Here is a 22609-nt window from a genome sequence, read left to right as displayed (position 1 = left end):
CCGATCTCGTAGCTCCACGAGAGAGTTCGTCGCCGCTGTCATCACCTCCCCGTCCCCATCTCACAGAGTTGCAAGAGAGATTGTTGCCGTCGTCGCCTATCCTAAGCCTTCCAACCCCAATCCAAAATTGCATCTCTCCGTCCCCGCGCCAAGCTTTGCTCTGCGAGGTTACACGTTGGCGCCCGAAGTTAGGTTTTTCGCCTTCAGTCGGCGACACGCCGCCAAGAAGTCATTGTTAAGATTTAGGACAAGCAGCGAACACTTGAACGAAATGGATGCAAAAGCAAGCAAAGAAAACACGGTTTGTCCTAAATCTTAACAATGACTTCATGGCGGCGTGTCGCCGACTGAAGGCGATGGCGACGGCGGAAAACTTAACTTCAGGCATCGATGCGTAACCTCGCAGAGCAAAGCATGGCACGGGGATGGAGAGACGCAATCCATTGGGATATTGAATCTGATCAAGACCTGATCCATTGTCATCCCTGAGTGAGCCCCTTTTTCTTTTGATAAGGAAGAAGCTAATGATCTCGCAAACCATATCCATTTGTCACAATCCATGATAGTTCATAACCATATAGTTCAAGAAAACAAGTTAAAACACACAACAAACTACCACAAACTCAAACTATCTTTACTTAGAACACACAGCAGTAGTTCATATAATTCATAAGAAAAAGTCGAATAACCAGTCTTTAGATCAAAAGTGCAGTTGCTAAGGCATGAACAACAAAAGGTAAGATGTTTTGAACATCCTCATGCGTAGCAAATTAAACTAGCTCATTCCTTCTTCAGACTTTCACTAATGCAAAGGCGGTTGAAGTTCAGAGAATCCACAGCACTTGGCAAACCACGCGCTCTATCGATTGCTTTTGCAATGTTCTTATCCTCAGTAGCATCGAAAAAGCAGTCGCGAACCTTTGCGTCAAGTACTATTTTTGCCCATACTGATTGACTACTAGTTAATGTAGGTTCATTACCCAATATCCAAAGGCAATATCTGCAAGACAAAGGTCTCAAAGAACTCATTGGGGAAACAATGACTGAAAAAAAAAATGAAACATAGGAACACACCTTGCTCTTGTCAATGCGACGTTTGTTCGATTGGAATTAGCAATGAACCCAATCGATCCAGCAGCATTGGATCTCACTGTGCTAAGTATGATAACATCTTCCTCGCTACCTTGAAACCCATCAACTGTGCTAATTTTAAGAGACATGTTCGAGTTCGACAGATTCATGTTTCTTAACTGCTTCTGAATAGCAACAATTTGTGCAGAGTAAAGGCAGATGACACCAACACTAAAGCTTTGCATTGTTTCCAAGGTTGCTACAAAAGTTCAAAGGTAGCAAAAAGAATTGTCACTAAAGTACAGATAGATCTTTTCTGCCATGAAAACAAAGATGTGCACAAAGAAAGTCATAGTATCACTAACTTTCATATCATCCATCTTCGCTAAAGGAGTGAGGATTCAACAATATCAGAAGTTTCACTCACAGACATGGTTAAAGTTAGCATACAGTTATAGAAGGTTATATACACTAAAGTTTGTCGAATGTATGGGAAATACTGAGAACACCAATGCTGGTCCAGTGTAAAGGTTTGCGGAAAAGAGTGGCTTGGTGCATTAAGCATTGAAAGAACATCATAATAGTCAATCATAAACTTCACAAAGTAAAACTTCATTTTAGTATGAGAACAGAACACAACAGAAGAAACTTAATGAACACAAGTAAAAAAGTTTTACTATACAAAACTATGAGTTGTCTGGTAGAATTTAGTGAGACAAATGATAGCTATATTACATAGCTATGATGGATTTATGCGACAAAATGAGTGTATCATATGTAAAGAAAAATATTAAAAAATTATAGGTGCAAGTCTCTGTAAGGCAGCAGCTCATAATGTTTAATGAAAAGGTCACTTGTACCCATATATTAGTTAATTGATCAGTGAATAATACAAACAACGATGAATCATGAGAAATGTAGGGAGAAAAGACAAAACAAGTTACATTATTTTCAAGGTAAAAGCATATAAGTTTAGCAGTTTGTTGAATTTGGAGATTGATTAAACAACTGTAAACATTATGACTTATAGAATACATGCATACCTCTATGAAGGCTTCTAAGAATTTCCAAGATAACAACAACTTCCAAGTCATTTTTCGTACTGTGACCATTGTTGTCAGTACTCTCGGTTCCATCTGTGATATTTATGAAAGAGTAGGATCCAAACATCTCTCCTGGAAGATATCTTTTTATGTAGTCCTCCTTGATGACATTCGGTCCATTGAAAACCTTGGCGTTATAAAAGTTTTTGAGAGGAAACAAACTAATAGATGGACACATTCGATACTGCACTTTCAGAAGGTGTTTCTTGCTTCCTAATTGACTTAACCTTTCAAATAGACTCCTACCAAACATTGCATTTTCTGAGACCTAATAAGATAAAACATAAATTCAACATGATTAGAGATATACAAGTTAATCTATTGCCAGAACATAGTACAGAAAATATACTAAATTACAGACCATTTTGATATAAAGTGAATGCTATCAAGATTATAGAAAATGAGAGTTACTTTGCACCTTGCTTTTGACAAGAGCAGGCAATTGACATTCATCGCCGACAAGGACAGCATGGCTTATGGATGAGACCTGCAAGGGTATTAGAGATTCACATTCTTTCAACTGTGCAGCTTCATCAATAACCACCACCTCAAATGGCTTTGGTAATGGCAATCTATATAACCCTGCAGAAGTTGATGTTGTACAGATAACAAGGTTAGACATTTGCAAGCAGAAATCCATGATGCTAAGCTTGTCAGAAAATGAAGGTAGATGTAATGACTGCTCAAGTAATTTTGCTTTGCCACAACAAACTATTTTCCAGTTCAATAGGTTGGTAAATGTATTGATGTTGCTTCCAACAAAATCGATACATTCAAGTAGAGACTCGTCTTGTTCTTCCAAACTGAATCTAAATACTCTCTCCAGATCATTCCCTGCATCTTTCTTGAAGAGAAAAGTGTTAAAGCATTCAAGGGAACCAAGAAGATCCTTAATTTGTTTACAGCAAACTTCCGACAAAGCAGCTGCGGGCATATGTACATACAGAGTATTGAAACACTCCCTGCATTCCTTTGAAAGAGATACAAATTTTTTCCTAACAAACGATAGAAATGTCTCCTCACTCTGATTTGATTGATTCTCAAAATAGTAGTCATTCTCGTCATCCTTCATCTTCTCTTTATGTAAAAATGTTTTGTACAAAACTGCACCATGTTCAAATAACTCTAGTAATGAACTAAGACAATTCTTCCAGCCAGTTTGTAATCCAATTCCAAAGCACCGTTTTAAGCTATCTGCTCGGTGCTCAAGAAACACATCTCTCAGATCATCACCAAATTTCAATCTTTCTTCGTTGCCAAACAAAATAACATCTCCCAACCGACATGGACTGATCCCAGAGGATTCTTTCAGTAGCTTCAACAAGCGTGATGCAATTTCTTTTACAGCATTGTTGGTCGGTGCACAAATAAGTGTTCGGCATTTCAGTTGATCTAATAGCCACACTAAACCACTGATTGTCTTCGTCTTTCCAGTACCAGGAGGTCCCCAAATAAGGCTAATTGATGTATCATTTTGACTCTCTCTCTCCGATATGCAACTCAGTATTGCATTGGTCTGAGACTCATTGAGTGACAACTTGGTTAAATTCAATCCAATCTCAATGTTTTGAATGCTACCAACATCAGACTCTGATGCAAACAAAATGTCATCCATATCATCCTATCAAAAAGACAATTTGCCACAAAGTAAATACAAACAAAAACAACATATATTTACAAAGATGAAACTATCATTTGCATACCTTTTGGTCAACATCTACCACCTTGAAAATAAGACCTAAACTTCTCTTCTCTGCAAGCTCAATATTCATTGCCTTCCAGATTCTAGAGTACGTTGTCGTGTTCAATAGATAAACCACAAAAAAGCCACTTTTTTCTTTGCGCTCATATCCACCTCTTGAAAGATCAATATCTCTTGATGCTCTCACTTGAAAACTTCCCTGTGGAAGTCCTAGAGATTCATCCTCAACTACCTCAAGTAAGATATATGATTCCTGACCCATCATCGTAACACAACCATCTGATGGCCTACTTTGTGACATGATAAGAATGTCACCGGTGCGTGGCCTATAGGAACTAGCACTTCTGCCTCCATCTGAGGAACTCCGAGGTCCAATAACGTCTTTTCGTGGTCTAGCAAAGCTAGTTCTTCCTCTATTTGAGAAATTCCGGACAGGCATTTTGTCACCTCCTTTGCGTGCATTGGCTTCGCTACCATGAAGTTTGCCTCGATCAGCCGGACGTTCAACATCCATGATATATACACGCTCCTTGTGATTCTTGCAGTCGTATTGCTCTATTTTGACAAAAGGAGCACGGGATATGGCTTTCAGGTTGGAGCACATTTCTTCGCGTAGTTCTTCCAAGAGTGGATAGGTAAAGGAGCTCAAATAGTTCCTGACAGTATCGAAGGTCATCGGAATTCTCTCTACCTAAACATGAAGCGGAAAGGGCTTGAAAAACTCGATTGTCAACGAGTGCAAGTAGAGAAAGAGTCTATTTTTACCTTGTGCTTGAAGAAATCAGGGTTGAGCACATCCTCCATGGACCATGAGAAGATTTGGTCAGCTAAGCTGCCATGGCCTTCTGAGTCAGACATTGCTTGCCTTGCAGTTTTCAGCTCTGGAGGTGCCAGAGTAGGAGACGACGAGTTCTTTTTGTGGGAGGAGCGAGGTAGTGTCACCATGAGTTTGAAGAAATGGCGATTCCATTTCCACATGCATGCAGGAGAATTAAAGGCGCTAGCTTCGGGCTTCGCACTCCACTGAGTAAAGCCGGATCAATCTCTGAGCGATGGGATCCGGTAACGAGTTCGTGCGCGCATGCATGCAGATGAGGATTGAGCGTAAACGTCGATAGAGAGTTATGGTGTGTCGGTCGTGCTGGGATGCAAGCAGAGGCGATGAAGGAGGAGGAGGTGGTGGTGGTGGAATTCGTGGCGCGCGCAGGGAAAAGCTGAGGGTTGTTCTCTTCGGACTTCGAGCTCCACCGAGCGAAGGCGAAGGAGGGGACATGACGCCGATCGAGAGCAGTGGAGTGGAAACGGGAAGATACGCAGCTTTGGAAACGATTCAAAAAAATCTCCGCGCAGTTCTTGCAAAGATTTGGAAAACCACTTTGCTATTTATATTTTTCTATTAAGTCATTTAATTTTTTTTAAATATTTAAAAATTTAATTATAGTATCAAATATAAAAAAATTTTGGAAATAAAAAATTAGTTATCCATGGGATCTCATGTACTGATGGATGAGAAGTATAAGATAGCAATCTAGCACATTCCATTTTTTTCAATTTAATTTTTTTTTTATTTTAAAAATTTTTATGTAATCCAACTTATAAATTCTAAAGAAAAATTTTTAAATAACTTAATTATAAATTTAAAAAATAAATAATAAAAATAAAAAATATCATTGTTCATGTTTCTAGTGTTTGAAACCCTTTAGACACTTCAAATATTCTATCGTGGACGAATTACGCATTATAAAACGAATTATGCATTATAAAACATGTGGGATATTAAAATATTATATATATATATATATATATATATATATATATATATATATATATATATATATATATATATATATATATATATATATATATATATATATATATATATATATATATATATATATATATATATATAGAATAAGTTGTATGAATTTTGAATAATGATTGTTTAAGAAAAAGTACTTTATTTTTTCATCAACTTCAATAAAAAGTGAATTTGACATCTCAACAGTTCCACGCAGTCTCATGATTATATGTGAAGAGATAAATCGAAAAGTTACAATTGGACATGGATATCTCAAATGTGATAAAAGATCATACGTTGACCCTAGTGCTTTGTAACTACATGTAAAAAGGTAAATCATAAAGTTGAAGTTAGTCCTATGTGAAACGGTAATTCCCTTACTTCGTCAAGGAATCCATCCTTGCTAATGTGACAAACTTACTATATGATTTCCACCTTAGCCATGCCTTAGGGTACAAGGACACCTCAACTGAACAATGTGTACGAGGAAATTTCATGTCAATAATCTAAATCAAAATTCGATTTTGAGTGAGAACGATCTAAAACAAAATTTTGATCTTATTCTAAATTTAATGATAAATCCTATTTGATTCTATTAGATAAATTTGAAATGACAATTTATGCACGCTCGAACTTTAAAATATTTATTCCCTATAATATTTATTTATAAAAATTTAAATTTAATGAATTTAAAAAATTATATATTTTTTTATTTTTTTGATAAATTAAACCGTCTAACTGGCAACCCACTGGGCTGAGTTGGGATGTCCCAGCATCGCGGGCCGGCCCGGCCCGCCACGCCACTGGCCGGCCCTTCTCCAAAAGCATCGACGGCGCCGTTGATTCTTTGTCGGTTCTCTCTCGCAAGGCAACTCTTCTTGACGCAGTCAATTCGTAAATTCGCCGCCTCCTTCTCTTCCTCGCCGCCGCCGATCCAAATCTGTCGCTTCTCTCACGTTAAGCCCGAAGCATCGACGAAGGAAGAAGAGCAGCAAAGAGCAGACCCAGTCGTTTCCTATCCGGATAACTCATTGCAGATCAAAGGCATCCGGTAGGTGGAGGTTGTTGGGTGTTGCGGGTCGCAATCTTCTCCTCCTACTCTACCTTCACTGCCCTCTCTCATAAACGACCAAGGTAAATGCTTTATCTTTCTCTCTCTTCATTGATTGATTGCGATAGGGGATGGATGTGTGGGCTTGGATTGCCTTGCCTCTATTCAAAATCTCGCCTTTTCTCCACTGTCGCCCTTCAACTCGCCGCTCTTAGCTCTTCCCCTTTTTTAGTTAGTTGATTTATCTGCATCTGTGCAGTTCAGTTTGTGCCTTGTGAATTTCCTCTAGCTGGTTTGTTTCGCTTCTTCCTTATACGTTTCCCCTTTTTGTTTCTTTGTTTGATGCGGTTCTTTGTTGAATCGAATTGTTTATGATTTTCTTTGGGGCTTTAGTAATCCAAAAAAGTTTTGAAAAATCGTTCCCGTGATTTACGCGTAGAATTTGCGCTGGATACAAGTTGATCTTGCTAGTTCTTGTTGCTTTATTTTTCATCTGCTGATTTGGTGGGGTGGGTTGATACTCTCCTTAAACGTTGACAATTGATCGGAAGGTGGATCTTTTATGTTTTCTTGCTGAACAGATTGGAAGAATGCGAGGGAAGGGAGGAGCAACAGCTAAGAACTACTTTGTTCTAAATACCGGGGCTAAGATTCCTGCCATTGGGATTGGAACATGGCAATACGAAGATGACTTCTGTGTCGATGCTGTGGCGGCAGCGTTGACAGTTGGTTATTGCCACATTGACTGCGCCCATCTTTACGGGAATGAGGTCGAGGTTGGGAAGGCTCTGTCCAAGGCTTTTGAAAGTGGGATCAAGAGGGAGGACTTGTTCTTGACCTCAAAATTGTACTGTGCTACTAATTCACATAAGAGAGTTGAGAATTCTGTAAGAGTTTCTTTGAAAAGCCTCGGAATCTCCTACTTGGATCTGTATCTAGTGCATTGGCCTGAGTGCTCATCTTTTGGAGATGCAACTGATCCTTCTTGGAAATCAGCCAGTGAGTATAGGCAGTTCTCACAGAGGTTAAAGCCAACCTGGGAGGCCATGGAAAGTCTTGTAAGGATGGGGATTGTTCGTGCAATTGGTGTTAGCAACTTCAATATTCAGCAAATTAGTGAATTACTTCAGTTTGCGAAGATCATGCCAGCAGTCAATCAGGTGAGCGTTTGTGGCTTTGCATTGGATGATGTTTTCTAGTAAGTTACAAAATGGTTTTGGTTTGGATTAGTCATTTAATGATAAACCTCATATTTTACTAATCCTTCATATTTAACCTTTGGAATATGTCGTATGCCACTATGTGTTTAAGAATTTATTTCCAATCTGATGACATATTTATCAAATTGACTTGTCTGATAATTGCATAAGAAATTATATTTAATGAATGACATATTCAGTCTGTATACATGAACTTCTCAGTCATTCTTCAATTCAAATGTTTCAATGTTTCTTTGTTATTGACCTTGTTTGCTTTTGCTGAATTTGCTTCTCTATTGATTCTCTAAGCTACTGTTGTTCTGCCATGGATTAGGGTACACAGTTTAGTTTGGACTGATCTACTATAGATCTGTTGATTCACTGAATTTAGTAATATTTTTTGTGACAATTTATTTCACTTGCAAATATCTTTTTTTTTGTTATAAAATCTGTGATACACAAAATCTATGTACCATGGAAGACACCAAATTTACAACTTTAAAGCAAGAAAGAAACAATTACCAGATCAGGACAACCAACATATGAATAGGGAACTAACCTTAAAGCTGATCCATTGTGCCTGTTCTAATTATGTCAACACTAGTTAATGGCAAGTAGATAATTGGTTGTCTTTGAGGATCAGAACATTGAGTTTTTTTTGTTGTTGGTGCAAACCTAGGATTATAATAGCATGCATCAGTACCAGGGAATTCCATGAAATCATAGTAATTGTGATGGTTTGAAATAAACTATCAACATCTTCTTGTTGTTATTAAAGTACCCTGCAAGCTAACCTGAGTTTTGCTCTTTCAATGTTGTTGGTTGTCTGAATATGGAAGCTTATTTTGACCAGTATCTTCCTCATCTGCTATTCAGGTGTCGATAATCTATGGTATATGTGATCTTTAATTCTTCCATTCTCCTGCAGTAGATAAAGAAACTCGACATTGAAGTAGTTGGAGCTCTATTTACATGACTTTGTTTTGGTTGTCATTCTGTTCAGGTTGACTATTTAAATCTCCATATCCTAATCTCTCTGCATTTGTAGGATCTTTGATTAGAAACACCATTTGTAGGAGTCAATTAGTTGGCTGCAAGATCATATACATGTTAGGACTGTGAGGTAGGTATAGTGGCTGGATAGCTAGAAGGTAAGTGGATAGTGATTGTCTTGCAAATAAAATTCTACTCTTGCTAATGCCTTAGCAAGGTCACCCACAGATTATGCGCAGCGAAAAACCATAATCAAACAATCAATACATACCAATCGCTAACGCATCGACTTAATATGGTTTAAAACCCTCATTCCTACTTCACGAGCTATAGAAATCTTTTGGAGGAGGAGGAACCTTTATAGCAATTTTCTTACAAGATTTACACAAAGTGAAACTAATAAGATCTAGACTATGAGTACAAGAGAGAGACTCAAGAGATTAGATGATCAATATATTGTAAGTTTTTGAATGCTACTCTTGGTCCCTCTTTTATAGCCTCCAACATATAAACTTTTAGTTTCCATTTTACTATTCTACTGCCGATCAATCAACTAGATCCACCATCAGTCGATTGCTTTCCTGATCGCTACAGTCTTCACTCTGTCAATAGTTAGTTAGTTGGATAGCTTTCATCATCAGTTGTCTTCAATACATCCTAGGTCATCCACCCGTTGCAACTTTAATATGTCAAGATCCATGACTACTTTTAGCTTTCTCACTGAGTCATTAGTTGATGGGATTCTAACATACGATGACTGACCTCAATTAGTCCACAAGCAAGTCGACTAGGATCTGAATAGAAATATTATGTTCGCGAAGCACCAAGCATGGTAGTCTACTCAGTTCACTAGTAGACTTGCTCTACATGTTATCCTTTACGCTTCATCTATGTAATTTTTCTCCTTCAAACTACTATCAACTTTGCGCCTCTTGGCTCTTTGTTCCACAGTCTCTTATATGTCTCATTTCATCTTTCTTGATTTCGGAGGATTTTGAGCCACTGAGCCAACTTGATCACGCTAAGTTAAGCTTCATGAGTTACTCCAACTTTAATGTTTCTTGTCCTGTGGCCCCTCAAATGTCTCATGCAATCTTCTCCGAACTCTATTGAACCTCCAAACCATCAGACGTGTTGCCTTAGCCGTGCCAAATCATCATCTACACTTGAACTCATCGAATTGTGAGACCTTGTTGAGTCACAAGCTTTGTGAGCTCCATATACATCTTGCCAAGTTACTGCACATATTAATGCATATACTAAACACATATGTGGTCTAACTTAAACCTTTTACTAGACATCACTTGAACATGATCTCTTAGCGCATAATTGCACTAACAACACACATAAGTTAATGAATTTTTGTTGATGACACGAGTCCATTAGATCTAGAAAATGCAAGAAAAGATAATTAAATTCTTCCAAACTGATTACTATGTTGCAGAGTCATCATCTCAAATTGAAAACTTGATATGGGTTTTGATTAAAGTTCAAATTACATGAATTGCTGCATAAACTTGTGATGAAATTCCCATATCATTGTTATTCTTTAAGTAGTTGACACCAAACACCCATTCCTAGTGAAATCTATTTTGTTTACTTGCTACTACCACCACCGCAACCACTAGGCTCTATGAACCATTGACAGAAAGGTCATACACCGGGACAGGCCTACTAAGTAATTGTTGCTAATATGCGGTGCTCCTTTTTGTCAAGTCATCAAAATTTATGTTTTTTGTTGTTGTCTTACAATTGATATCTGATTATAGTTTCGCTCAATTGGGTTGTAATACATTCAGGAAACCATGTTTTGAGCACTGTAATGGTATTTCATCCTGGACATAAAGATGAATAGTCACAATGAATTTGATTCATGCTGGCCTTTCATTTCTTTTTGTAGATGTTGTAGAGCACAATTAATAATTTGAGTAGTCAACATAATAAGAGTCGAAGTTCAAAATGATTAATGTCGTAGTAGATGATTCATGCTCAATTTTATTTTAGTAGTGGAAATGAAATGACTGTTGTTCTGTACCTTCCTTTGAACTTCATCAAATATCAGCCAAATATCTTAAAGAAAGGAAGTTGAAGGACTATTAAAATGAGTAATTATGTAGTTATATAAAATAATTCTGAATGCAATTGCCCATGGCAATGTAAAGGGGTTTTATTTATCTATCTGTTTTTTTCTAGCATCTTGTTCATTCATTCATATTTTTCGACAAAATATGTATTTGTATAATCTACACAAGATTTTCTACTCTTTTAAGTTTTGTATTTGTACCTGATGGAACATGGATTTGTAGGTGGAATTGCATCCTTTCTGGAGACAGGAGGAACTCGTGCAATTCTGTCAAGAGAAAGGCATCCATGTATCTGCCCACACACCGCTCGGAGTACCCACCTCTCGCGGGTGCCCAACTGCCAGTCCTGGTTTTTCTGACAGTGGATCAGAGGACGAAGTCGGAACTCCTAGGTTAACATTCCGAAGATCACGATCAGTGCACGGACCAATGATGAAGCTTTCCGTGGTCGCAGACATAGCTGAACGCCATAATAAGACACCAGAACAGGTAACTCGTTCAATCTGTTTCACAAGCTTTTCGTTCGAGCTCTTGATGGACGGCTTTTCGATGGACCTTTTTAACAGGTGATTCTAAGATGGGGGCTACAGAGGGGTACCAGTGTGTTGCCTTGCAGCCTAAATCCCGAGAGGATCAGGAAAAACATAGACATCTTCAGCTGGTGTCTGACGGATGAGGAATGGAACAGGATGAATAGGATTGAGCCGCAGATATGCCTCTTTGGAAGTGGTCCGGCGAATACATCAGAGACCGGCTTCTTTTCGGCAACTGGTCCCCTTCAGGCCGTGCACGAGATCGAAGATGACGACGAATAATAGTAGTATTTACTGTCGTTTGAGTATCAAACTACTTTACAATCATCTGGGAAGAGAAAGTTGTCAAGAATTTCTTCATGTATATGTCCTGCCTATCACTCAAATCTATTCATCAGCAAATATTAGTTTGAAGTTCTTTGTTGAGGATCAACATTTCTCAAGCTAGGTACATCATCAGGTTACTAAAAGTTTATTATGATGTTTTTGTAATATATTCATCTTGTCGCGAATGGACCTGGATTAGTTAAACAGTTCGATAATTCGGTTCCGTGTAGCCTGTGCTAGCTTGGGTTGGACAGAGGTTCTTAACTTGTTTCTCTGTTCTTCTTCCTGTGTCTCTGTGTTTTCGCACCCACCGGGCTGCGGAATCTGAAAGTGCTGCCCTGCCGGTGGCGGCAGCAAGGCCGCCACCGGTCACACGCACAACCGACGCACTTGCCCTGCCTCACCGGCAGCAACCACCACCTCAAACGGCCGGAGCACTACAATACCAATTTATAGAAGCGAGCCCCGGCTTAAAGATCATCGAACCTGACTGGTCCGGTTTGAAAAAAAAAATCGGACACTGGTCCAGTTTGAAAAAGACCAACCAGCCAGATACGAGAGTGTTAGTCTTATCCTCTGTTTACTTGAGAGGATAGAAATAAAAATTAAGACAATTTTTTTAAAATATTTATTTCATAAAAAAGATGAATTACTTATTCTTTCTGTTATTTATTAGTTATAAAATAATGAATAGACGTATGGACGAGATTGCTATGCTGTACGATAACCCTTTGTGCGACCCGTGTGCGACTCTCTGATCCACCGCCGCTGTCGCCGCCGCCACCCCTCGGCGCCGTGATCGACGCGCCACTCGCCAGCGTTTCGATCAACACCGAATTTCGGCCGGAATCCGGAATCTGACGAATTTGACCGGAAACAACCGCCCCCCACTGCGCGCCCACTGTCGACGGGCGTCGAACCTTCCTCGACGGTCTCTGATCGCGATTCGGTCGGAATCCAACCTGATCGCCGTCGACAGTGGCCGCGTCATTTCCGACCAAATCGCGATCGGATTTCGACCAAATCGTGATCGAATTCCGATCAAATCGCGGTCGAAGACCGACCGAGGAAGGACCGACGTGCGAGCTGGAAACAGCGCTGCCACTGCCAACCCTGTTTCTGGCCGAATTCCGACCACTATCCGGCGGAATCTAACACCGGACGAAGCGCCGGTGAACAATGCGTCGATCGCGACTGAGGCGGTGGCCGAACGGCTCAGCGAGGGCAACGGCAGCGGCGGTGGACCAGAGAGTCACGCACGGATCGCGCACGGATTGTCGCGCAGCGCACACGGGTAGCATTTCCCGACGTATGGATATTTCTTTCCTTCCTCATCAATACCTCAGAGTAAACACAGAATTAACCATCCACCGAGTGATCTGTTGGGAAGTAGACAGTTGCTGAGCACGGTGCGCGTCGTATCGTTGTTAAGTCAGGTGACTAAGAACCAATAACGATAAATGCCATACAAAATTAAGACAGCTTCCAGTCCTTATTGCACCCACAACGTACGTAACTACCAGTGCTACTGGCGGTGGCCGGCGCGAGAAGGAGGCGGAGACTGGCCGTGGAGGAAGTGCGAGAGCAAGGAGAGGGACCGGTCCGGTGCGAACACCGGCACTTGGTGGCCGGCGCCCCTCACGGTCACCAAAGTCAGCCCCTCCTCGTACTCCACCACCCACCCCGCCACCTGCTCCTTGTGGTACCACGCCCTCCACCCTCCCCAACTCCTCCGCCCCGCCGCCCCCTGCTTCTTCTCCCGGAGCCTCATGGCGTTGATGCTGTACCTCGTCGACGTCACCGGCACCCGCCCGTCGGTGTCGCCGCTGCGCGCGGATCAACTGTTTAAGCTCACGAGTTCAATCTAATCTAACATGGGGGAGTAGGTTTAGCTGTACGGCACCTGTAGACCCAGATCCGAAGGCCTTCTTTCATCAGCTTCGTCAAGGTTGGTAGAACGGTCGCCGGCGAGTCGTTCCAGTTGTGTATTATTTCGCTGGTGGCAAGATGGAAATTAAATAGCCATTTTGTGTTAGACAAATCAATCACCAAAGCCAAGCAAGATAAACTAATAGCTAATTGACCATTGTTGATGGATTAAATTAATTAATGATAATTAAAGGATGCATAATTTTTTATTCCTATCTATCATCAGGATAAATCTAGAAAGTGAAGATGATTATCCAATCCAACAACTAATGTTCTCGGATCCGCTATTTAAATATCTATCGTTGACAAACCTAATCATCTCACTATTACTAATTTTAACTCTTTCTTTTGGAAACACATGATAATAAATTTGTAAGGAGATAAATAGAAAAGCTACAGTTGATCATGACGGAGGAGGGTATTAAGCTTTGTCGAGATTCAAACCCTTGCCCTCAACTCTGTTCTATCGTAACCAACTCAGTTATACCTGAGAGCAATTTTAACTTTCTTTTGAATTAATTAATGGTAGTTATTGAGATAATATTAAATTAAATTGTGGTAAAAGCATCCCCCTTTTCTTAGATAATGCAAATAGAAAAGAAAAATTAACAAACAAGCTCTCCTATTTTTCTAAAAGATTAATGATATGCTACATGAAGAGATAGCATGACAGGCATAGGCATGGAAGTGAGAAACTTGCATGCAGGTAAGCTCTCCCTATGTGTCTGTCATACTAATGCAGCATATCATTACTCTTTCTAAAATATCAACTCCATTAATCCTATGTTCATTTGTTCTATCCTATGAAAATTTTTCAATGACCATTAGAGTCTATATCTATACATTGGAGAGAAAATCTATACAAATTCATTACAATCGAATTTCAAACTCTAAATGTCTAATCTATTGTTGACGGATCTAACCATCCCACCACCCCGAGGGCAATTTGCATAACTCTCTTTTCTGCAAAAAAGATAAATCTGTCACCCTAGACAATCATATATGAAAACAAAATTGAAAAATTGTGCATGACTCTCTTTTGATTTAATTAATGGTAGTTATTGAGATCGCATTAAATTAAATTGCAGGGTAAGTACATCCCTCCTTTTCTTAAATAATGCAAATAGAAATAAAAAAAATTAATGCAAAAGAGCCCTCCTATTTTTCTAAAATATCAAAGTAGCATTTATGATCAAGATTGTAAAAAGCTCTGAATACCATCAAACCCACTAAAATTCATCACAAAAAAATTAAATTGATTATCTAACTGATTTAACTTGATCATAGCTACCAAATACATCTAACAGTTTTGATTACAATTGCTCAATAAATTATTAATTTAAATAAATATCACAAAATATAAAGTTTTAGAAAAGTAATGAAGAGTAAAATGATAAATTTTAGCACAACTAATACCAACTACTAGATTCATCAACTAATTAATTTTGGCTAAAATTATTATATGGTCATTTTCTCTTTAAATTTTAAATCAGAATAAATAAATGCATTCTAGTAAGCAACTAAGGCTAAACCAACATTCATTGATTGTAAGTGATCCTTTTGGAAGTGTGATGTTAATATTTGTATTAGTTATTATAAAAACCTTGTTACAATAACGCTGTAAATTTTCGACAAGATGTAATTAAATGGAAGGGACTGGAGGTTTCTGATGGAGAGAATTCAAAGTGTGCAGGAAGCAGGCAGAATGTAGTAAATGTAGGAGGCAAAAAATGAGAGCTTCATAAAGACTATGATGTCCAGTGCAATGAATTATTGCAATCAGAAGTGCATAAATGCTGAATTTATTATCCCTAAACAGAAATAAAAGAAGGCAGATGAATAATGCAGATGATGATGTTCATGAAGAGTACCTGCAAGGGGAGTAAGGATATGAGAGATGTGTGACATTGGCGTGCAATGCCTTTTGCACATCTTCTCTGTTGAAATACTTCTCCACGTAGTCTTCTGTGCATGGATCGTACCCTCTCGGCATCTTCTTCATCTCATGCCATCTCTCCTGAATCAAAACCAATCAAAATGAAAAAAGAAAAAAAGAAAAAAAAACAACAACAGTGCTTGCATCGAATATATGTACGATCGAAATGAGTTACATGTTGGGAGAAGTAGTGGGGGGCAGTGACGAGTTTGCTAGTGGAGGAAGAAGATTTGGAGAGAGAGGAGAGACAGACGGGAGAGTAGATGCTGTAGATATCAATGTCATCGTAGGCCTGAAGGAAGGCCTTCACAGCTGGCAAGCAGGCTTTGCTAGGGTGACCGCCCTCGTCTTCTTCCTTGAAGGAGTTGCATTCTTTACGGACGGTGGAGTAAAGCTCGTCGGAGATTATGGCATGGCTCCAAGCATATTCTACCATCCCTAGTTGGTCAGTGGCATCGTTAAGCACTGCATTTCCAATCTGCATAATGAGCATAGCCAACTTTTTGTCAAAAGAAACAGTAATTTCTAAAGTCCAAGCTACTGATGGATTGATAATCAAATTTACTGAGAGAAAAACAGATCAAAGAAGGTAGCAAGAAAGAAATGGAGTAGATAACTTTCTTCTTTTTCCTTTTACCGTTATGACTTTTTTTTTTCCAGATTGATGAAGCTGAGCAAGAGAAGGAAATTGCCTAGCTAGTCATGTTTTCTTCTACATGGTTCTTTTTGTTGCAAAAGAAAAGCTCATAAAGTTTTGAGACAAACAAAACTGTCAACCAGACTTCTTTATTTCTTTCACCTTGTTCGCTGTGAATTTAAAGAAGGGCAATTAAAGTCCGTGCCTTGATAAACATCAGCCGTATTTGTTTCTTTCATGCTATTTATTCAGTGGGGTAGCATGTTAAAGCATGGAGTAAACGCCAAGCTTTGCTTACCATGAAACCTCTCAGATTAATGTACGAATCCTTGTCAGCTTTCTTGTTTCCTTCATAGATGAGCTCTGCAAGCTGGGGAACATAATGACCTAATTGAACCTAGCTTAGAGTTGACCAGTACTGTTTTAAACCTCTGAAAACCAAAACACATATACACATTCAATAGGAGAATTGCTATACCTGCATAGCTTTCTCCAGCAATGAAAAAATCATGGTACTTGAAGTCAGGGAACCTCTTGAACCAGTTCAGGAGAAAGATATGGGAGTCGTGTGCGGTAATTTGATCACCGAGCTCCTCCAAGTCCTTTGATCTATTGGTGTAAGAGAATCCTACTCCCACAGGAGTTTCAAGGAACAGAAGATTTGCAACTATAACAAGTACATGTAGTTAGAGCCACTTAGAAAACAAATGAGTTAATAAAGGATTATGACCATTAGTGATTAATTAGTTTGAGAAACTAGATTTGAGGCTCTTACCCCTATTCCATGAATAGGGATTGAGAGTTAGGTTGGGAGCATTGCTTCTAACCAAGAACGGGCCCAGCTCCTGTGCAGCTCCATATGCAATAGATGAGCATCCTGGTCCTGCAACATACAGTAAGGCAGCATATCAATCTTGTCTTTCAAAGGCAAGACACAGTTCCCATTTTGTTATCTGACAAATAAAAAACTTTGACCAAGATAAGGTTCAATCAAAAGCAGGCAAGCACTCAGAAAACAATGCAAAAAAAAAAAAAAAGCCTGCACATATGACCCAAAAATTGAGCTACAACCAATACGATAAAGCGACAAGTAAATGTAATTAGAATGGTTCTCTATTCAAAACGAGAAGCTGGGTTTGGCAGATTCTACTGAGCTCATTTAAATGACAAGTAAAGCCAAAGGCACCGAATGGTTTGGCTGGCCTGCATGCATGCACATTTATTATTACTGGCGGTACAATTCTCCCTGGTAAGGGAAGCAGAGGTAAGAGTCATCATTTGGCCATCATTTAAAGGCACATTCCCTACCAATCTGCTCTAGGATTTCTTGTGCTGTAAAGATAGATTGGATGACAACTAAGAATCTTACATTCTGCCAATCTAATTGCAAGCACATGGATAGTAGCTGCTAGAATATAAAAAGAACAGCCTGAGGGACGGCACTGGCACTCTTCCAGGCTTCAGATGTTTGCCTACCTAGTAGGTAAGCTACAACATCCTGCAAATCCAAATTTACTAAACTCTTCTCAATTTTCCTGTGTGCATTCATAATTTTGCATAATTTCCTTATATTTGCAGCTTTGACAATTTATTATTCAGCAAAAAAACACATTGATGTTGGAGACTAAGATCTCAGACACATCAAAAAGTCTTAAATCTAAATGATATCTAACATTCTATCACTTGGATAACGTCTATCCTTTCCTTTCTCGTCAAAAAACTATTTCGTTCCCTTTTGAAAATAAAATAAAAAAAGAACTGGTTCGAGACATGATGACACTGTAGTCATCATCAGTGTGATATTCTTTTAACACCAGAAGGGGAATCCTCAACTAACAGCATTGTGCATATCTTTACCAGAAGGGATCACTTTTTTAGGGGAAAGTAACTGGCATTTGCCAAAGAGTCAATGGGTAGCAGAAGTTTTGAGGGTTGTATGTATGCTTTAACAACTACTCCATTTCACGACTGCAATAATAAAGGTTGATAGCATGAACATCGGCAATTCGTTATTGCAATGCCAGTACTATGAGAGAAGAAGGAGAAAAAAAATGGAGGAGACCCGATCTGTAGTTTTTGGGGTGATGAAGAATCGAACTGACCGCCATTGAGCCAGAGGAGGAGGGGCTTCGCCTGGGGCTTCTGCTTCGCCTCGAAAAACCAGTAGAAGAGCGCCTTGTGGTCGCTCACCCTCACATGGCCGGCGTAGTGCGCGAAGCCCACCGGCGGCTGGCCGGGGAGCGCCGCCACTCTATCGGCTTCCCGCTCCGATCCGGCGGCGGCGGCGGAGGCCATCAGCGCGAGATGGAGGAAGGCGGCGGCGGTGGCGAGGAGACGGAGGAGCCGCATCGCGAAAGGGCTGTCGGTTGGTGTGTGGAGGAGGCCGCTGTGCGCTGGTGGTGGTGGTGGTGGCTTATAAAGGCAGAGACAAAGGCAAAGGCAAAAGGGAAAGGGCAGAGAGAGGCGCGTGACTAGGACTGGGTCGTTGGCTGTTTACTAGAGGGGGAGGGGGAGGGGGAGGGGGAGGGGGAGGGGGTGGGCTCGTGGGTGTCTGGGAGTGAGTGTTCGTTAGCGCGCGAATCGGGATCCAGGACAAAATTGAATGAAGGGATGGGAAGGGGCCCGCTGAGTGATGGTGGGGCCGAGCACAGACACCACGCCAACGGAATGAGTTCGAGGGAGCCTGCATCGAATCATTGGACTCGTCTGGCCTAGACAAGACTGATTTAAATATAGTATTTTTTTCAGAATATCTTGAAAATGTAACTTTTTAAAATATATATATAATTGGAAATTTATAGAATTTGAGCAATAATTTTTAGTAAATTTTGAATTTTTTAAAAGGCCAAAATTCGAAAAGGGCATCATTCAAATGGAATTCTCTTTTTATTTATTATCAAAACCTTCGCTTCACTTGCTTCTATATATTTTATAGAAAAGTGATTTTTTTCTTCAAAATTTAAAATTAAAGTAAAAGTTTTAATAAACTAGTGGATTTCATCCGTTTAAATTGCAATCCAAACTTTAAAATTTCAACTCGATTCGTTTAAATTGTAATTTAAACTTAAAAATTTTAATATTTTTATTATTTTTTAATTTGTTGACAACCTCGTGGATTGGTCCACTTAATCCGTAAGCCGTCTTGGGTTGGATTAGGTTGGGTTGAAGATTTCTTAATCTATCAAGTTGGTGGGTTGGCACATCCCATCCTATCATATGATGAATTTTTCCCACATTAGTTGATCCGTTTAACAACTATAGTGACAATCTACATTCATATTCTTAATATCTGTATCTAAATTAACCTACTTCCATATTTGTAAAGCCACCTACCTCCCTCCAGTGAGATGTTATCATACTTAGTAGCAAGGGCGGAGCCAGCCATTATTTCACTCGGGCTTTAGCCCGAGGGCCCAAGGGATTTACAGAAAAAAGTGAGATCGAATGGTGCTGGATCGATTGGGTTCATTGCATTGACGAGAGCAAGGTATCATTTTTTCCCCAATGAGTTCTTGAAGACCTTTGCCTTGCAGATATTGCCTTCGGATTTGAGTAATGAACCTACATTAACTAGCTAGTAGTCAACCAGCATGGGCAAAAATAGTACTTGACACAAAGGTTCGCGACTGTTTTTTCGATGCTACTGAGGATAAGAACATTGCTAAAGCAATCGATAGAGTGTGTGGTTCTCCAAGTGATGCGAATTCTCTCAACTTCGACAGATACATTGTTCCTGTTGAGATCGCCTTTCAAATGTGTCACCAACCACCTGACAAACAAACTGATCGTGCAGGAAGAAGAGAGGAAGACAACGGGCCTTACGATCCTGATGAGCTCCATAGCATTGCAAGAACTGACGAAGGAGGTCAGGGGTGCCTTGACTCAACCATTCCGACGCTCAAGTCAGTCCCCCGTCTCCAGGAGGAAGAAAGAGTAGAGTAACAAAGTTAATCGAGCGTATGTGTAGATCATGCATACCAGTGCCTGCAAGGAGTGGGGGTTATATAAAAGATGGTAAGAGAATAAGGAAAACTTGTCTTGTCCTAATTAAAGAGAATATCCTTGCGTAGAGGTCCTATCAGACGAAATGTCCCATCTAAATAAGGAAAGTGTCTCATCGTCGTTGTAATAGCAAAAAGTCATGTCATCCATCATTATACTACATCATTATGCCACATTAATGGGGATAGGTTAACCAACCGATCACATGATTGTCTATATCCTTCTGGCGACGACCTAGTTGACTAAGGGATAGAAGTGGAGTCGGTTGAGTATTAAGCAGGGTGCTAGATAAGCTGGAGGCGGGATATGACCGAGAGGAGCTTTAGAATCGGAACTCGGAGTCGGGTATAGACTCAACTTCGAGATAGAGATCGACTGTTCGATCCCGAGTGCAACCTACTTGCCGGGTTGGGCATTGGACCCTGACCTGAGCTGTCTTTCATGTTGCAATCGGGCGCCGGAGCTAAGTAGAAGCGGCCGAACAAGGTGGATCTGGTAGAGTAGCCTAGAATCAAAGCTCAGAGTGGGCTATCGCATAGGAGTCGGATTCTTAAAGGGGTAGGGATTTGGCTTCCAACCTGAACTAGATACTGGGAGAGATGCGGGATCCCAACCTAATCTATACGTCAGGTCGAAGTCCCCGGGTCGGGCACGAGGTCAAGTCAACTTTTAGTCTGACGTGCCATCTATTTGGACCGGACCTTTACTTTCCGAGCCGAGTCCTACCGACCCATAACTTAGTGAAAGTCTGAAGAAGGAATGAGCCAGTTTTGCTACGCATGCGGATGTGCAGAACATCTTACATTTTGTTGTTCATGCCTGAGCAACTGCACTTCTGATCTAAACACCGGTCATTCGACTTTCTTGTATGAATTATATGAACTTCTGTTGTGTGTTCTAAGTAAAGATAATTTGAGTTTGGGGTAGTTTGTTGTGTGTTTTAAGTTGTTTCCTTCATGGTTATGAACTATCATGGATTGCGAAGAACATGGTTTGCGAGATCATGATTGGAATTGGTTAGATCATTTGAGGCTCAATTAGGCCATTTAAGTGATGCGTCGAGTTTGATATGAACTATCATGGACTGTGCTAGACATGGTTCATGAGGTCAGGATTGGATTGACTAAGTCGGACATGGTATAGACTTGATCAAACCATTTAGGGCTCAATTAGTGCATTTACTTCAAAAGTGCTCCTCTATATCGATATCACTTGGACCGACTTCATCTAGATCCCACCTCGCTTTTATAGGTGCTCCTCTATATCTAATCAATCCTTCAAATACAAACACATCTCATGTCAATTCGGATGGATCGGATAGGTTCGGGTCAGATTGAAAGGTATTCAAAAAAAATTTTCAATGTGAATCAATTTGAAAATTATAAACCCGAACCTGGATAATCCAACTCAATAACCCGACTTGATTTTTTACTATGCGACATTATTCTTTTATTTTTTAATAAAATAATTACATAAACTTTTAAAATATATAATAATATTTTAATTTAAATACACAATAATAAATTTCATCTCCTTTAAATATGGTAATTATATTTGAAAGGTTTAAATATTTAAATTTAAGTGTTTAATTCTCTAAATTATTAATTATTCTATATAAGAAATAATTATTTAGAATTTAATTTTTTTATAAAATAAGTATTACACAATAAATCACTTCTCCATCTTAAATTTAGATCAATTCAAACTCAATCTAATTCAAAAAAAAATATCGAATCAGATTTGGATCTAATGATATGACTCGAACTCTATAAAACAACACCCTCCTAGAGCCGGTCTCACGAAAAATATGAAGAGATATTCATGCAGGTACACAGGTATTAAGCTAGCGCATGACGGGATTGATATTAAATCATCATTTCTTAAAATCAACCCTTGATCATTACGCCAATAATACTATACGCCTACCTCGATACTATGCCCTGGGGCTAGCATTAGTACTACTAAAGATTCTATGAACTTTAGTCACAATGCTTTTTGCTATCTTTGAACTTTCGTAGCGATCTCGGAAGCAAAGCAATTCTTGGTAGTGAAGTAAAGCAAAGCAAATCAAAGCAAATTGACTTAGACGAGCACTCGTACTACTAAAGGTTGTACGGAATTTATATATTTTTAATTTTTATTATGAATTCTTTAATTCTAAATTTTGATAATAGTAATAATCCAAAATTATAAGATTGCAAAGTCTAAAATAATATCGAAAACTTAAGAATAACATTTTCAATT

The 22609-nt window shown here is 39.4% G+C and overlaps 3 protein-coding genes across 4 annotated transcripts; 1 reads left to right on the top strand and 2 right to left on the bottom strand.

Annotated features, from left to right (window-relative positions):
• Positions 1-780: 780 nt before the first annotated feature.
• LOC141843952 (putative ATP-dependent helicase C29A10.10c) lies at positions 781-4734 on the bottom strand. The gene is made up of 7 exons (XM_074731962.1): positions 4642-4734; positions 4363-4567; positions 3878-4224; positions 2593-3795; positions 2115-2442; positions 1075-1330; positions 781-1000 (listed from the first exon to the last, which is right to left on the bottom strand). The coding sequence occupies exons 1-7, from the start codon at positions 4732-4734 to the stop codon at positions 781-783; spliced, it is 2652 nt and encodes an 883-aa protein (XP_074588063.1).
• Positions 4735-6538: 1804 nt separating this feature from the next.
• On the top strand, positions 6539-11967 carry LOC141844225 (NADPH-dependent aldo-keto reductase, chloroplastic-like). Of its 2 annotated transcripts, none has more exons than XM_074732256.1 (4): positions 6539-6808; positions 7307-7885; positions 11224-11490; positions 11568-11967. In XM_074732256.1, the coding sequence occupies exons 2-4, from the start codon at positions 7316-7318 to the stop codon at positions 11814-11816; spliced, it is 1086 nt and encodes a 361-aa protein (XP_074588357.1). In that variant the 5' UTR covers positions 6539-6808; positions 7307-7315; the 3' UTR covers positions 11817-11967. The 2 variants fall into 2 exon arrangements, with proteins under 2 accessions (XP_074588357.1, XP_074588356.1); XM_074732255.1 differs by lacking the exon at positions 6539-6808 and adding an exon at positions 6853-7017.
• A 1327-nt stretch (positions 11968-13294) lies between these two features.
• Positions 13295-18712, bottom strand: LOC141844022 (serine carboxypeptidase-like 35). The gene is made up of 8 exons (XM_074732011.1): positions 18466-18712; positions 17139-17246; positions 16842-17030; positions 16662-16750; positions 15902-16204; positions 15662-15807; positions 13765-13857; positions 13295-13687 (listed from the first exon to the last, which is right to left on the bottom strand). The coding sequence occupies exons 1-8, from the start codon at positions 18710-18712 to the stop codon at positions 13387-13389; spliced, it is 1476 nt and encodes a 491-aa protein (XP_074588112.1). The 3' UTR covers positions 13295-13386.
• Between the last annotated feature and the right edge of the window lie 3897 nt (positions 18713-22609).

Source organism: Curcuma longa, chromosome 13 (assembly GCF_044706935.1).
Source record: "Curcuma longa cultivar G26 ecotype Majalengka, Jawa Barat chromosome 13, ITB_CL_G26_1.1, whole genome shotgun sequence".
Lineage (NCBI taxonomy): Eukaryota > Viridiplantae > Streptophyta > Magnoliopsida > Zingiberales > Zingiberaceae > Curcuma > Curcuma longa.
This window is presented reverse-complemented; position numbering and strand designations above follow the sequence as displayed.